Here is a 16,241-nt window from a genome sequence, read left to right as displayed (position 1 = left end):
TTGGGAGTGGCTCGCTCACTACAGAAGCAGCTTTTCCTCTCCTGGAATTGACACCTCCTCATCTATTATTGGGAGTGGACTACATCCACCCTGATTGAATTGGCCTTGTCAACACTGGTTCGCCACTTGTGAAGTAACTCCGTAGCTTTCACTCTATGCATCCGAAGAAGTGAGGTTTTTACTCACGAAAGCTTATGCCCAAATAAATCTGTTAGTCTTTAAGGTGCCACCAGACTCTTTGTTGTTGTTATGATGTAATTGCATTGTCTGGGCAAGTGTTTTGGCTTTGTTTTCACACACCTAATTTGATAATGGCACAATAAAACATGCCCTGGAGTGTGGTGTATTGCAGGTATTACACATCTGTAATGGTGTGAATGAGGAGGGAAGGCTAATGCTTACATTTAACTGTCAAGATTAGAAATATTTGTATATGTAGTTGTTCTTCCGTAATTACAGGCGTAGCGCTCACACTGTGGACAGTCTCCTTGCTTAATAGGCCCTTAGTGCAGTTGAGATTTGCAATGACTAGGATTGTGATGCTGCTTTACTAGAGTTGGGTGCTACTAGCATAGACTAGGCTGGGTGTGCATTGAATGAACACACTAAAGAATAGAATACTGCTAAATTCAATATAGATGTAACTACAAGCCCCGGTTTTAGCTCTGCACTTTATCCCTCAGTTTTAAAACTTGGTCATAACTGCTGCAGTTCATACAAAATGAACAACTTTAAACAAACAACCTATCTAATACTGCTGCCTTTAAAATACTGTAAGCATATAGTATAAATCTACTTGCCCTCCAATTAAATGCTGTTCTCCATTCTGAGTTTTTTTTTTTTTTAATATGACCATCTCTTTTTCCCCTTCCCTTCTTGCAGATATTGCTGGCAGTAATACTGAACATATGCTTCAAGAATGTCTCTCTCTATTATAATAAAATGGGGTGGACAGGAATATTCTATAACCTCATTATCCGAAGATGATACAGTGTTAGATCTTAAACAATCTCTCAAAGGCCTTACAGGAGTGCTACCAGAGCGCCAAAAGCTGCTTGGACTTAAAATGAAAGGTAATTCTTCACATTAGTTATTGGTGGAGCTGCCTAACTCATCAGAGGAAGAACCTGCTTTTATGTGTCCATGCTGTGTACACCAGTGGAGCTCTCTCCTCCCCACGCTAATGGCTATGGATTTTGGATGGGTGTGTTCGCAGGGATGTCACACATCACTGGATGTTGCTTAGCATTGGTACATCATGCCTGTTTTTAAATTACTGATATGAAATTTCTGCAAATTAAAGTTTAAAAAAAAAAAAAAGTAAACTGCAAGTACGACAGGGATTTTATGCATAGTACCTGGGTAATGAAGCCCCTGTCTTGATTGGAGATTCAAAGCGCTGTTGTAATACAAGTAATTTTTTATTTCAGTTTGGCATTACTCTGTATTAATACAAGTTCATAATAGTTTATCCTTGAACATGTTAGTGGCATAGGGAAATTGAGGCTCCAATGGTATGGTATTTAGTATGGCTCTGTCATCTTAGACCAAATGAAACCCCTCGACTTCAGTGCAAAAACAATGATCTGCTTGTATTGTAGGCAAACCTGCAGACAATGATGTTAAGCTCGGAGCTCTCAAACTGAAACCAAATACTAAAATCATGATGATGGGAACTCGTGAAGAGAGTTTGGTAAACATTTTCTTTTTGCCCATTTGCTTCTATAAAATTATAAACTGCACTTTGTCATGTTTCCTAATGATGACTGAAATTCTAGTGTTCCAGAGACAAGTTAGTGTAAGAATAATGGCACCATACCAACTTTGCTACTCCTGCCTTGTATGTAAAATGAACTTGCCTGTAGAACTGTAATAGATTTGCATGTTCTAATTGCTGTAGTGATCAGTCTTAAGTATAAGCTCTTATGTGCTTCTAGTGTCTCTCAAAAGTTTCACTAATTGTGCCACTTTTAAAATGAAAAGCGTATAGATTAAGCAGTTTTATCTTTTTCCTGTAATGTGTTGTAACAAAATCCTGAGATCCAGTGTGTTTATTTTAATGCTGCTGTATTTTTTTCATCCCTCTAGGAGGATGTCCTTGGACCACCCCCTGACAATGATGATGTAGTCAATGACTTTGATATTGAAGAAGAAGTTGTTGAAGTAGAAAATAGGTGTGTTATAGCCATTTTAAGAAAAGATTGCAGTGTTGCTGAATGTTCAGTCCTCACGTGTTAACTATAACTGTTTGTACTGTTGTATTAGGGAAGAGAACCTACTAAAAATTTCCCGGAGAGTCAAAGAGTACAAAGTGGAAATTCTGAATCCTCCTAGGGAAGGGAAAAAGCTGTTGGTATTAGATGTTGATTACACACTGTTTGGTAAGTTATAGAACTTTTTTTTTTAATAAATTAGTCTGTTCACTAATTACCATGTTAGCTTTTGATAGGTATTTTTCCCCTTACAAGTCACATTTAATAACTTCCGCTTCTACCACCATACTTCTGCCTTGTACTCTGTTTTTTTGACTTGCATTGCTACTATTTTTAAAATTGTGCTTTATCAACATTGAATACTGTTGACTTAAGGCCACAATACATAAACTTGCTACATAGGGATGCAGAGAGAAGGTGTGTTTGTTTTTTGTTTTTTTTTAGTTTATACTTTCATCCTAATAATTTTCCTTTCATATGCTGTCCAAGGCATCGAGGTGGCAGTGAAGGGAAAAACACTTATTTTAAATATGATAAAGTCAACCTGTAGGTGATAAGGTTTCTCTTTTTGGGAAGAGGAGTTTAGTTCAGTGTTGATTCTCATGGAGTTTTGAAACACCCATCCATAATACATTGCATATGAAAACTACCAAAATGGTTTCTCTGAGAGATCAGCATTTTCTTATGACCTCACACTGGGATATGGGGACATTATGGAGTTTGACTCTAAACCTTACCAATTATTTCTCTCTCCTTACCCCCAACCCCCTAACAATTGTGTGTGCGCATGTGTGTGATATGTTCGTAATCTGGGATCAGAATTCAAGTCATTAGTACGAGCATGAGTTAAAGGTGGTGTTTCAAGGAGAGTTTCACAGGAAGCCATTTTCTAATGAAGGCAGACTATTATGCTTATGTGTTTGACAGAATAAATAAGGCACATACATGATCACAAATATTGCCTTTTGAAATAAGGGAGGAAAAATGGTCTTATGGTTAACTGGACTCTGTCTGGGGGAACCTATGTTAAATTTTTGGCTCTGCCACAGGCTTGGGCAAGCTAGAGTCTCTCTGCTTTAGTTCCCAGGGTGGGGATACAACTTCCCTGTATAATAGGGTTTAGAAGAATATATTCATTGTTTTTGAAGTGTTGGGTGCTTCATTGATGGGGGCCCATACAGGAATCAGATTTAACAAAAAAATATGCTAAACTAATAATAAATTGTTTGTTTTCCTCTCAGACCATAGGTCATGTGCAGAAACTGGGGTAGAGTTAATGAGGCCATACCTTCATGAATTCCTGACATCGGCATATGAAGATTATGATATTGTAATTTGGTGTAAGTTATTTTCTTTACAAAATGAAAATCTTGTAAATTGTTTGGCAGGTAGGATGCTGCAATAGAGATGCTAAATATACTTGCAGCTTTTGCTGTTTATTGTAAAACCTGATGCAATACCTTAATTTTGGCTGTATCGTATTTAATCCCTGAGTGAGTAGTCGGTTCATGCTCAGTAGTGATTAGCTCTATTTTTAGAAAGATGGTAGATCTCATGTAGCTAAGCACAGTATACTGCCCATGCAAATAAGTGAATGTGGTGAAGAAATGAACAGGGTATAAAATTAGATTGAATATTAATTTGGACAGATTAACAAGTAATTGAAGAGATTAAGCTGTATGTTAAACATCCATACGCTGCTTGGTGATGTGCATATATCCCAAACCAGACAATCGATAGAGTATCCATGAGCAGAGTGGGGCAGGAAACAAGCAAAACTCTGTCACCATTATTACGGGGCGGTCACTCATCTGCCTGAACTCGCCAGTTGGTTTCCTGTCTTCTAGCAGGTTGAGGGTTGTCTCTAGCTGAGCTACAGTCTAATTTTTTTATCTAGCTTTAATCATGTTACAGCAAAAGGGTTAGTTTAGTGTGAATAGTCTGTCTGCCTTTTAAAGTGTATGCAGTATTCGATCTAGTCTGTTACATTTTTCAAGCTAAAAGGAATTAGTTTCAACTAAATATTTTACATAGGAAACAAACTTTAGGACAGTGATGGAGAGAAAATGTAATGATAGTTTAGCTTGTACCAACCAGGCAAGTCTGATAGCTTAAGAGAACTGAAACTTTACCTTTCGCTGGTTCATCTTGATAAAGAGTTCTTTTCCCTCCTCCCCTTGTTCTAGCTGCTACTAATATGAAGTGGATTGAAGCTAAAATGAAAGTAAGTTATGTTTGGAAATGTCATTTGTTTCTATTATGTTGTCAGTATTTGGTAGCTATGAGTTCGTAACCTTTAATCAGACTGTGTTCAGCAGCTTATATAGCAATACTAGCAGTTAGGGAATGTGGGCTGGGAGATCAAAAGCTGTTTGGGTTTTCTAAAAGTTCATAGTGTTTTTAAAACTGTCTCCCTCACAAAACTGAGAATAATCCTCATTTTAAAATTCCATATAAACTTTCACTGCAGTGTTAAATTTGCACAGATAAAATATAAAACAGGAGGTGCTAGAGATTAGATTGGTCATGCAGATTTTGCCCTGTCATTGGTAGATATAATCTGTAATTATATCATCACATACTATTTCATAAATGTAATGCAGTTTTTAAAAGTGTCCATAGATACACGCCTAGCATCCTAGAGATCCGCAGGAGGAAAGCCCCTCTCATTTTTTCCTTGCTCCTTCCCCAACAATGGAGCTCTGCTCTCTCCTGTGCTTCTTACAAAGTCCACAGGAGCCCTTTCAGATCCAGTTCTTTACTGATTTAAGCACAACAGGCAATTAGCTAGTGACTGCACAGCTGACTTAGCCGTGAACATATTTGCTGCTAGCTTTAGCTATCCGCTTAGTGAGTTTAGGAAAAATTGCTGCATGCTTGGTTTGTAATTTTCAAAACTCAGTCAAATCAAAACCAGTTTCAATTCCAAAATTGTGCCTTTTGTACTTCTGCTCTTTTGGCTTTGTGGCTGCCATTTTTTCAGTATTTTTAATTGGAAAAAGTATATTTTCCACTTTTTGCTTATGCTCAGAATAGTCATGGTCTTTTTATAAATCAGCCTTAGGTAGAGATCAGTGATAGAGAACTTCAGTCAAAACTATGAAAGCTTTGAATTATGAATGAATGAAATTGGGGTGAGAATGGTAAACATTACACATCCTTAACTATGGTCAGATGCACCCCACTCTGATAAATAGGTCTGTCAGACTTTCCTGCTCTTATTTTCTTTTATTGGCCAGCATTTATTGCGAAGGAAACGTCAGAGAGCTTAAATTTCATTTCACTGGTACTAAAACATGGTTTCAAACCAATGTGGGAATATGATTAAGTATCTTTGTAAAAGGGTTGCTTACCACTCATATGTGAGGTGCAGCTGCTGCCTCAGTTTCCCCTCTCTGGTTAGCACTCTGGATAAAAAACAATAATCCTGTCGTAGGTAAAGGAAAGTCCAATGAAATAAGATATATCTAGAAAACGAATCATTCACCTTCCTTTGGCCACAGCTCACTCCCTAGATACATGCAACAATCGCATCTTGATTGCAAGGATATAACTAGACTACCTCTAGTCTAGATGGCACTTCAGCGCTCCAGGGGAGCCTGTGTGATCTCTCTCTACCATAGGCTGCAGGTAGTTCTGGATAGCAACGCAGCCATTTGCTCCAAACTCAGCTGTATCTGCTTCACACTCTGGCCTTCCTGGTTTCCTTCTCTGCTGGGAGCCCCACTGTGATCCAGTCTTGGTCACTTGATTCCCACCAATAGCAGCTTGCTGCTTCTCTCTCTCTCTAAACTGAGCAGAAGACATCTCTTGTATTGTTGTCCCCTTTCATAGCTTCAAGCTTATGTTGCTTCTAGCCTACAGTTTGCATCCTCCATTTGGGAACAACAATCCCCAAAATACCTGGCCTTAAAGGGCTGAAACAGAAAAAAGTTCTGGAGCTGTCCTTAAAGGGTCACCACACCCTGTTATGGTTCTCAGAGGTAACGTCTGCAGCAACAAAAGTGAGGCAGAATAACTCTGTTTAATTTTATTCTTACCACGCACATATAAATGGAATTCAGATGCTGTTTAGCATTTTGCTGTGGTATAACACTGACACTGATCTTTGTAGAGAGCACTTTTCATCTGTAAGAAGATTCACTTTGTACATAACAGCAAGGCATTCAGGTGTGGCTAGATGTCTGAAAAAAAGCTGTTGCAGTGGATGGTTTGTGCTTAGTTGGTGCATGACTCTGAATTTTAATTCTGGTATGTGCAACAGAGTAATATATAAAAACTTGCACATTATAGCAAAGTTTAGTGTTACATGATAGTTTTCAGAAAGGATTTGAAATAGAATGATGCAGTGTCCTTTACTCAAAGATTCATTTCTATAAATGAGCTGTTGTCTGTGCTCCCATTGTTTCAGGAGTGGCCAGGTCTATAAAAGGTGAGCCACATCTGTTGCAAGGCTGATGTTTTCATTAGGCACTTACCCTTCTATTGTCCCACACGTTGACTACTATCATTTTTGCTTGGTCTTTGGGCCTGGCTATAATGTGGAACAGGAGCAAATAGAAGAAAGGAAAACACGCTATTTGTTACACACTTAGCTTTAGAGACTGAGCAGGGGTCTACATCAGTTAGACACTTTGGAGGATGTTGCTCCCTCTTCTCTTCTTGCTTGTTGTGGATACAGGGATGATACTGAGGTGGGTCAGAAGCTCTCTGTATCTTGCCTCTTCACTGAACTCTAATTTTATACTGATGTCAATTATTTATTAAGTTGGACCCTAGGAATTGCAAAACTACACTCACACCAGTTTTTTCTGTTAATAGAATTCTGTACTTTATTCTCGTTTGGATAGGAGAGCAGACATCTATTTTTAGCATGTCTCGGTTCATCCTCAACAGCTGACCCCCTCACAAATATAATGTATTACAAACAAAGTTTTTAACTTATAGCAGTAAAACTGTCTGTCTGGAATTTCAATTCTGAATCTCTGTTACCCAGGAGCTGGGAGTGAGTACAAATGCAAACTACAAGATAACCTTCATGTTGGACAGTGCTGCCATGATAACGGTGCACACTCCAAGGAGAGGACTAATAGATGTAAGAATCATGTGTATTTCCTAGATTAATGGTTTTCCTCCTTTTTAAACAGTAACATTTTCTTTAAAAGAAAACTAATGATCGGAACCCCCTTATATATTTTTGATTTAAGTTTGTGTTGGGACTTCACATAAGAAAACCCTAAAAACCAACTGAAGTTCAGGAAGGGGGACTGGGAAGAACAATCTTGCTGTAGCATTTTGAATTTACAGTGGTTCTTTGGTTATAATGTGGCTGTCAAGCAAAATTAATAAACAGGGCTATTGGGAGAACATTCATTTGTGTCACAAGACTACTTTTCTTAGTAGTGGCTATATTGAATCTGCTGAAATTACCAATATACATTCAATGAATAATTTTGAAGTACTATATTGAAGACAGTAGACCGCACGCACTTGCTAATTCTTCAGCAAAAGGATAAAAGTGAAAAGTACAGTAAAGTTGCAATGCTGATGGTATGATTTCCACATCTCTTGTAATCTTTACATCACGTGTTTTACCTCAGGTAACTCTTACACACTTATATTTGCAGGTGAAACCTCTTGGTGTTATATGGGGCAAATTTTCAGAGTTTTACAACAAGAAAAATACTATCATGTTTGATGATATTGGACGAAACTTTCTAATGAACCCACAAAATGGACTAAAGGTAACTTTCAATGAAATTATTAGCAAAGCAGCAACAAATGAAAGTAAATAATTGACTTATAGCTGCTTTCTGTATTTCTTTGCTGTTTTTAAACTACTGTGAGATGTTGATCAACAAAACACAATGCATATTTGATAGTTTAAAAACAAGAACAACTATTTGGACTAGATAGTTGCTTTTTAGTAGTAAGGGAGATGTACTGAATATGGTATTTCGATTCACTGTTAAAGTAGAAACATTTAGACTACTGAAATGAGGTAGGAGGAGTAAAATTATTATATCATTTGTGTATATGTATTATACATTTACATTGTAGTAGTGCCTAAAGACCACAATCAGATTGGGTCCCGCTGTGCTCGGTGCAGTACAAACGTAGGATAAATGACAATCTCGGAAGTGTGCTTAATGGTCAGAAAATAACTCCATTAAATATCTTGTTACTGTACTTTATCAGTAGTATGCCAATATAAAAAAGGTCCTGCTCCTATGAAATCATACAGAACAAAATTGCCAACTAATTTCTGTTTCCAGACTCCTCCTCGTTGATGTTGATTTACTGAATAGTACGTTGAATTGAACATTCAGTCAGACTAGAGGGAGACGTGATGAAGTGCGAGACTGACAGAACCGTATCATTACTTGTTAACGGGGGTACAGCACAATTGTGTTACCGCCCAGATTATATTGACAACAAGATAAATTGGAAGGATATTGGAGGAGAGGGAATCAAGATCAGATTTTCAACCTAAGGCAAAATTATTTTATCAGCCACTCCACTTGGGCTTCACTGATTGTCCAAAAGCTTATGATACAAGTGGATAGCGTGATATGGAATGAGTTTCACAGCTCCTTTAAACGGTCACAGTCAACTCAAAATCATTTACGTTTTTTGAACCCTCTATTGTTACAAGCAACACCAGAGATTACTGTGACAAAGGGTTACACAAAATTTCCTTTTCAGTTTTATTTTGTGCATTTAATGGCACTTTGTGTACAGTCATTTTTACTTTGTTCCTCCTTTCCCCCTCCCGTCCCCCCTTTTTGGTGGTGTGTGTTGGGAGTGTCTTTTGCAGAATAATAGGGAGAGAAAAATGATAGGGAAACGTAATTGTAATGCCTCAAACTAGCAGGGGAATTTGGGGCAGATGCAATATCTGAAGGTTCAGTAACTTTGACAGTAACTCCTCACTTAAAGTCGTCCCGGTTAACGTTGTTTCGATGTTAGTTGCTGATCAATTAGGGAACATGCTTGTTTAAAGTCGTTTGGCAGCCGCCTGTTTCTTCCACTGCTTGCAGGAAGAGCAGCCCATTGCAGCTAGCTGGTGGGTGGTTGGAACCAGGGTGGATCAGCAGCCCCCCCCCCATCAGCTCCCCGCTCCCTTAAGTTCCCTGTGCAGCAGCTGCCTGCAGTTCAGCTGTCCCTCCCCCGACTGCCATGTGCTGCTCCCGCCCTCTGCCTTGGAGCTGCTCCCAGAGACTCCTGCTTGCTGTACGGGGCTAATGTCAGAGTGTCTCCCCCTCCCCCCTGCTCCTGCACCCCGCTTACCCCATCTTCCATAGAGCGGAGGGTGGGGGGACACACTAGGGAGGGAGCTTCTAGGCAGTAGCTGGTCTCAGGAGGTCTCAGCAAGCTGATTTAATTAACAGGACAGTGTACTTAAGACTGGGGTCAGCTACTTAAAGGGTAAATGCACATGTTTTCTTTCACACACAGGGTGTGTGTCTGTCTGCCCCCCCCTCCTTCCTGCTGCCTGGTAGAGTGAGAGAGTTAACCCTTGAGGGCTCGGTCAATTGCTAGTTCATTTAGCAGTGAGGCATTCCCTGGAAAATATCCCACCCTCTAACTCCTCCACCTCAACCAAGCTTCACAATCATCATCACTGTGTACCAGTATTAAATTGTTTGTTTAAAACTTATACTATGCGTGTGTGTGTGTGTGTGTGTGTGTGTGTTTATATATATATATAGTCTTTTGTCTGGTGAAAAAAATTTCCCTGGAACCTAACCCCCCCATTTACATTAATTCTTATGGGGAAATTGGATTCGCTTAACATCGTTTCGCTTAAAATTGCATTTTTCAGGAACAGAACTACACCATTAAGTGAGGTGTTCCTGTATTTGACTGTGTCCCTTTAACTAACGCAGAAGTCAGATAACCCATACTAGGCATGTTCAAGCTAGACTAGCAGCAGATTGATCTGGGACTGGAAAATACCTTAAGTTCTTGCTATAATTTTGTAACCTCTGAGTTGAGATTGCAACAGGGACAGACTGAGAACAGGGCAGTAACAGTAGTGTTCTGTTATGGATAGTTAAGAGATTTCCTATCTCTGAGGTAGAACGTTTTGTACAGAAAGGTGTGGAAATGATAATTTAATGTCTCAGTTATGGCCATCTAGGCTTCCAGATTCCAAATGCAGTATGCATACCAGGTAACTTGAGACTTTAGTGAACTGAGCTTCAGATTGTAGGTATTTCTGGACTAACTAGCAGGAAAGTAAATATGAAGAGTACCCGTCTTTGCTCCTGTTTGAAAACTGAGACAGCAAGAAATTTCTTTTCTAGTTGGCTTAAGCAGGTGGGCGTTTTCACAAAGGGTGAGATCTCTCAAGAACTAAAAGCCTATAAAGTACCCTGTTCTGTATAATACTGGAAAAGACTTGGTTGGTATAGTTTGTATACAGATTATGTGTAGAGTTTTCTGGGATTTCTCTTTAAGTGAGTGGCAGGGACGCCTAACTTACTCTGAACAGTATACTTACTTCACAAATAATAAATATATGCCTAATTCACAAATAACCAAATGTGAGAGAATTGCAAGTGTTGTGTTAGGCAAATGCTTATACTTCTGTCTCTCAATAGATAAGACCCTTTATGAAAGCACATTTAAATCGGGATAAAGACAAGGAGCTTTTAAAGCTTACTCAGTACCTCAAAGAAATAGCAAAATTAGATGACTTTTTGGAACTGAATCACAAACACTGGGAAAGGTAAGGACTATGTCAAGTTTTCTCCCTCCCTTCATCCCTAAATACTATATCATGCTTTAAAATTACCTGGAAGGAAAGACTGCACTGCTACACACACTTCAACTTGAGATGGGATGGGTCTCTAGTTTTCGGTTGGAACTTAAGGCTTTGATTTATGACCTAACACACTAAATGGTGTAGGACCTGACAGTTTGGGTGAGCGCCTCTCGTTCCATGTGATACCAGAGCATTTGTGGTCAGTGGAAGTGTTCAACCTAAGTGCTCTCTAGCGTGGGATGGGGAGCTGTGGTTAGGGTGCTCTCCATCAGAGGTCCTGGAGCCTGGAAGTCCTTCTCTTCCCACCCCTAGTCTGACAGAGTCTAACTTTGTTAGCCTCGTAATATGCCCTGAAGGTTTCTTTTTTCAGAGCGTATGATTAAAGGGTTGGAGGTGGTTGAATGTGGATCTGTATATAATGAGGTTCTTAATTAACAAGGGTTTATGCTATGCAGAGGGGTTATGTTGTGCACCAGGTTAGGGCAGTAAAGTATTTTATTAAGGCTATATAGCCTTTGGGGAGATTTTCAAAGGCAGGTAAGTGCCTAACTCCCATTGAAAGTCATTGAGAAGTTGGGCATCTAACTCTCATTTGTGCTTTTGAAAGACTTCCTCATGATGTTTATACAAGTGCCGTGAGCTTTGAGAGGAGCTTGCAATACCATGCAATAAATAAATGTGTATGCAACATGTTGTTGTGAAAATGTTTGCTTGTCTCAATAAAAACAGGTCTGAAAATTTGTTGTAAATCTTAATTTACTAGTGCTGTATGCTACTTAGAATGGAGGGCCAAATGCCAAGTTTATTTTAAATTAACCCTTTGGAACTCTCTGCTGTGAAGGCCAATCACAGGGTGTTTTTAATAGAGATTAGAAAAGCTGTGATGTTACCACGGTGCTTGACATCTCCCAACTGTAGAAAGAGAACCCTAAAAGTGGAGTAATTCAATGGCCTTATTCTTTAAAGGCATCTTCCTTCAGGCTTCAGAATTTGTCAGACTCCTAACAGCAGAATTTTTAGACCAAAAAAATTTAAAGATAGCTCTTCAGGTAATTTCAGATGAATTTAAACTTGAGTGAAACGTGTTTGTATATTTAGTTAGTTGTTACTTTCAAAAATAGTAACCACGTCTGTGTTGGATTGTAGAAAATCTACTTTTCACAGAGGGGAATGATGGTGAAATCTTGAAAGCTGCCTCTAACCACCACCTTTCCATCACCCAGTGCATTAATGATCAAAAGCATACTGGTTCTTAAGCAGTGTCATAAAGTCTATTATAAAAGAGACTGTGTACTCACATTATTTCCCCCTCCCCCCTGTTTCGGTTACAAATAATTTGTTGTGTTTCTTTCAGGTACCTTTCAAAGAAGCAAGGACAATAGCTTTAATAAACTCTTGTGGCACTGAACTGAAGAGAACATAATTTGAGATCGTTGGACCTTTCCTTGCTTTTTTGCTAGAACACAATAGTGCTGGACACTGAATCAGACACCAGAATGACTGCTTAGACTTGGTCTTCCAGTTGGTTTGTTCTAATTATTATTATTATTATTTTTTTTTAAGATCACAGCAATAAGCTCAAAGAGAGAGAAATAAGCCAGTTGCTTTTTCTTGCATTCATTTCCGGTGTTATTTAAAATACTTTCTTTTTCATTGCTGCCATAATACCACCATAACCATTAAAGAGCAACACCATTCTGAAACTGGAAACAAAAATTTTTTTTTTTTTTAGACCAAAAAGGTTGAGTAAGGAGCTAGTCTTGGTATTCTCTGAATTCTATCAGTCCTCTTTCCCCTCTGTCTTAGAAACAGTCTCCCTCTCCCATTCCACTATTTAAGACTATAAAATACAAGCTGTCTAAGTTTGGTATATATTAGTATGTCAGTGTTTCTTTGTGCAAGACAGTTCAAGATTGGAAAGCACCACCTCTAAGGCAAATATACACTAGTGTGCAAATTTATATTATAAAGCAGTGGATTACTGAAATACAAAAGACAGAAAATTACAGAGGGAGAGAAATCCAACCTTGTTTGATTAAGCGAAAAGCAGTCTGCCTGAAGAAAAATTCTCCTAACCAGATAGAGTGTAAACTTCAAATGAGAGAGTCACATTCCTACTAAAGCATGAACAAAACCCTTGTTCTGTTCTAGTTAATCTTGTCAAAGTGCAAACACTGTGTTTCAATTACAATATCCAGCCATACTGTTTTTAAAGTATAATTTACTTGCGCTGCTTGAGCCTGCACTATAGAAGTGTGATGTGACTGCTGTTTTGCATTACTGACAGTCCTGCATTATGCAGTTCTTGTATTTGAAAGAAGACTGACCCTTTCAAATAAAGATGGTATATATTGTTCTTAAGGAACTATAGCAGTTGTGTAAATAATAAATACCTTTTTCTTAAAGTGTTGGTTGCATGTGTCTTATGTTGTCTTTTTTTTTTTTTAACAAGGATCTCTTCTTCTTCTCCATATTAACCTTACACAGTCTTTTCCCCTCTGTGTGAATAACCCTATCATTGCATCACACAAGGGTTTTTTGCATCTAATTGTCCTGATTTTAGTGGGGAAATGGTTTTGGGTTTTATTGACAAAGAAAACAGGTTGGGAAAGATATGTACTTCGCTAACTACCTTTACTGGGTAAGTGAACTTTGACACTACATTTCAGGACTGATCAAACTCGCACTGAACCTAATAGACCTTAATACTTGGAGCTGATCAGACCCTTATCTAGCTGTGCACATATGCCCAGTACATGTACCTTTAAGGCCACAGTTCTGGCATCAGATCCAAGAGGGCACATCTTTGCATTCACATGGAGTCCCACTGAAATTAACAAGAGTCTGCCTGCATGGATCAGTTTGCAGGATAAGGGCCTAAGCATGCAGCTTAAATTATTACTTGTGTTTTGCACTGAAGTGTCTATAACTTATTTTAAAACTAGGTTTCCAAACTTAGAAAAATGTACCACTAATTGAGTATTTACATACCAAGCCTCAATCTTTTTAAAAAATGGCTGTCTAAGCTGGGAAAGTATTATCCTGCCTCTACCACCTTATAATGCAGAAAATGCTGAAAAACAGGTCAACTAAGCTAGTCAATGACCAAAGTAATTGGTGGGCATGAACAATCAAAGAAAATGTCAGCACAAAAGGTGAATTCTTCAGAAAGATGAGCATGGGATTAAAATTGCGACCTTAATTATAGTAGGGGCAACTAATAATATATGCTTTGGGTTTAAAAAATGGATGTGCTACATATTTTTGATTTAGCAAAACCAAAAGCTGTGAACTTTCAATAAGCTAAATTGTGGGTATTAGTTAACATTGTGACCAAGATTTTTTTGGAGTTGAAGCTTGTAACTCTGAACTCTATACATTACCTCCCATTGTTTTCATAAGAATTTGGTATTGATTCAACAACAGTCAATCAAAAATGTAATGTTAGACTGTAACCATATGTAGATAAATCTAATATTTGTGTCTTTACCAAGCGTCCTTTTTACGGTCCAGGAAAGCAATTTTGTTTCATTAGCATTATACTCTCAGAATCCCAGAAATGTAGGACTGGAAGAGACCTCAAAAAGTCATCTAGTCCATCTCCTCTCCCCTCGCCTCCCCCCCAATGCAGAGGCAAGACCAAGTATACCTAGACCACACTTGACAGGTATTTGTCTAACCTGTTCTGAAAAAGCTCCACTGATGGGGCTTCAACAACTTCCCTTGGTAACCTATTCCACTACTTAACTATTGTTATAGATAGAAAGTTTTTCCTAATATCTAATCTAAATCTCCCTTGCTGCAGATTAAGCCCATTGCTGCCTGTCCCACCTTCAGTGGATGTGGAGAGCAATCATCCACCCCTTAGCATATTTGAAGACTTATCAGATCCCCCACCAGTCTTTTCTCAAGACTGAACATGCAGTTTTTTTAACCTTTCCATGTAGGTCAGGTTTTCTAAACTTTTGATAATTTTTGCTCTCCCCTTGACACTCTGCTGTTTGTCCATATCTTTCATAAAGTGTGGTGCCCAAAACTCAACACAATACTCCACCTGAGGCCTCACCAGTGCAGAGTAGAGTGGGACAATTACCTCCCGTATCTCAGGACGACACTTCTGTTTCTGCTTCGCAGAGTTATATTAGCCTTTTTTGTAACAGCATCACATTGTGGCTCATAGTCACTGCGTGAGCCGCTGTATCTCCCAGATCCTTTTTTGCAGTACGACTGCCTAGTCAATTATTCCCCATTTTATAGTTGAGCATTTGATTTTTTTTTCCTTCCCAAGAAGTATTTTGCTCTTATTTTTATTGAATTTCTTCTGATTTCAGACCAATTCTCCAATTTATCAGGATAATTTTGAATTCTAGTCCTGTCCTCCAAAGTACTTGAAACCCCTCCCAGCTTGGTGTCATCTGCAAATTTTATAAGTGTACTCTCAACCCCTTAGCCAAGTGATGAATTAAAATGCTGAATAGTACAAGACCCAGGACCGACTTGTTGGGATTTCTGAAGGTAAGATGGTATTCAATAACCATATAGAAAATCACAATGGGACTTGTACTCAGTTTTACAGTTACTTCTTGCAATTGATTTAGAAATAGATCTTCCTTTTTTTAATCAGTAGCCATTAACAATTTTCATTCTTCTATTAGTGCTAAAGCAGAAATAAATTAGCCACGTTCTCTTAATGTTGATACTATAACACAGCTATTGTGGTGAGATGAGTGTGTGTGGAATAGGAGGCTGGTATGGGCCAGGGCAGATTAGATGGATGTTGAGATACTGAAGAGCTTGGCTGTCTTGCAAGAGAACTGTGGCAGTAAGGCTACCCCTATACTACTGCGGTAAGTCGGCCTACACGACGCAACTCCAGCTATGTGAATAAAGTAGCTGGAGTCAATGTACCTTAGGTTGAGTTACTGGGGGGGTCAACAGGAGAAACTCCTGTCGACTTACCTTACTCTTCTTGGTGGGGGTAGAGTACAGGGGTCGACTGGAGAGCGATCTGCTGTCGATTTGGCAGGTCTTCACTAGACCCACTAAATCGATCACTGGTGGCTCAATCTCAGAGCGTGGATCCCGGCTGTAGTGTAGACCTGCCCTAAGTGTCAGAGTGTTAAAGCTGCAGACACAAATGAGCCATTAAGATGAATGCACTATAGCATGGCTGACTGACTTGTCAGGAAATCTACAGTTTCCTATCCACTGCTCTTTGTGGCTTTGTGCCAAGCCTAATTGAATTTTAAACAAGTAGA

At 38.8% G+C, this 16,241-nt stretch overlaps 1 protein-coding gene across 1 annotated transcript; it reads left to right on the top strand.

The window, feature by feature from the left end:
• The first annotated feature begins 862 nt into the window (after window positions 1-862).
• On the top strand, window positions 863-13,393 carry UBLCP1 (ubiquitin like domain containing CTD phosphatase 1). The gene is made up of 10 exons (XM_034779797.1): window positions 863-1,073; window positions 1,602-1,693; window positions 2,089-2,174; window positions 2,266-2,381; window positions 3,455-3,553; window positions 4,400-4,437; window positions 7,210-7,308; window positions 7,841-7,957; window positions 10,820-10,947; window positions 12,338-13,393. Exons 1-10 carry the CDS (start codon window positions 920-922, stop codon window positions 12,363-12,365), a joined length of 957 nt encoding a protein of 318 aa, XP_034635688.1. The 5' UTR covers window positions 863-919; the 3' UTR covers window positions 12,366-13,393.
• Window positions 13,394-16,241: the final 2,848 nt, after the last annotated feature.

Source organism: Trachemys scripta, chromosome 8, assembly GCF_013100865.1.
Source record: "Trachemys scripta elegans isolate TJP31775 chromosome 8, CAS_Tse_1.0, whole genome shotgun sequence".
Classification (NCBI taxonomy): Eukaryota; Metazoa; Chordata; order Testudines; family Emydidae; genus Trachemys; species Trachemys scripta.
The sequence above is the reverse complement of the archived record's forward strand: the minus strand, read 5'-3'. Positions and strand labels throughout refer to the sequence as shown.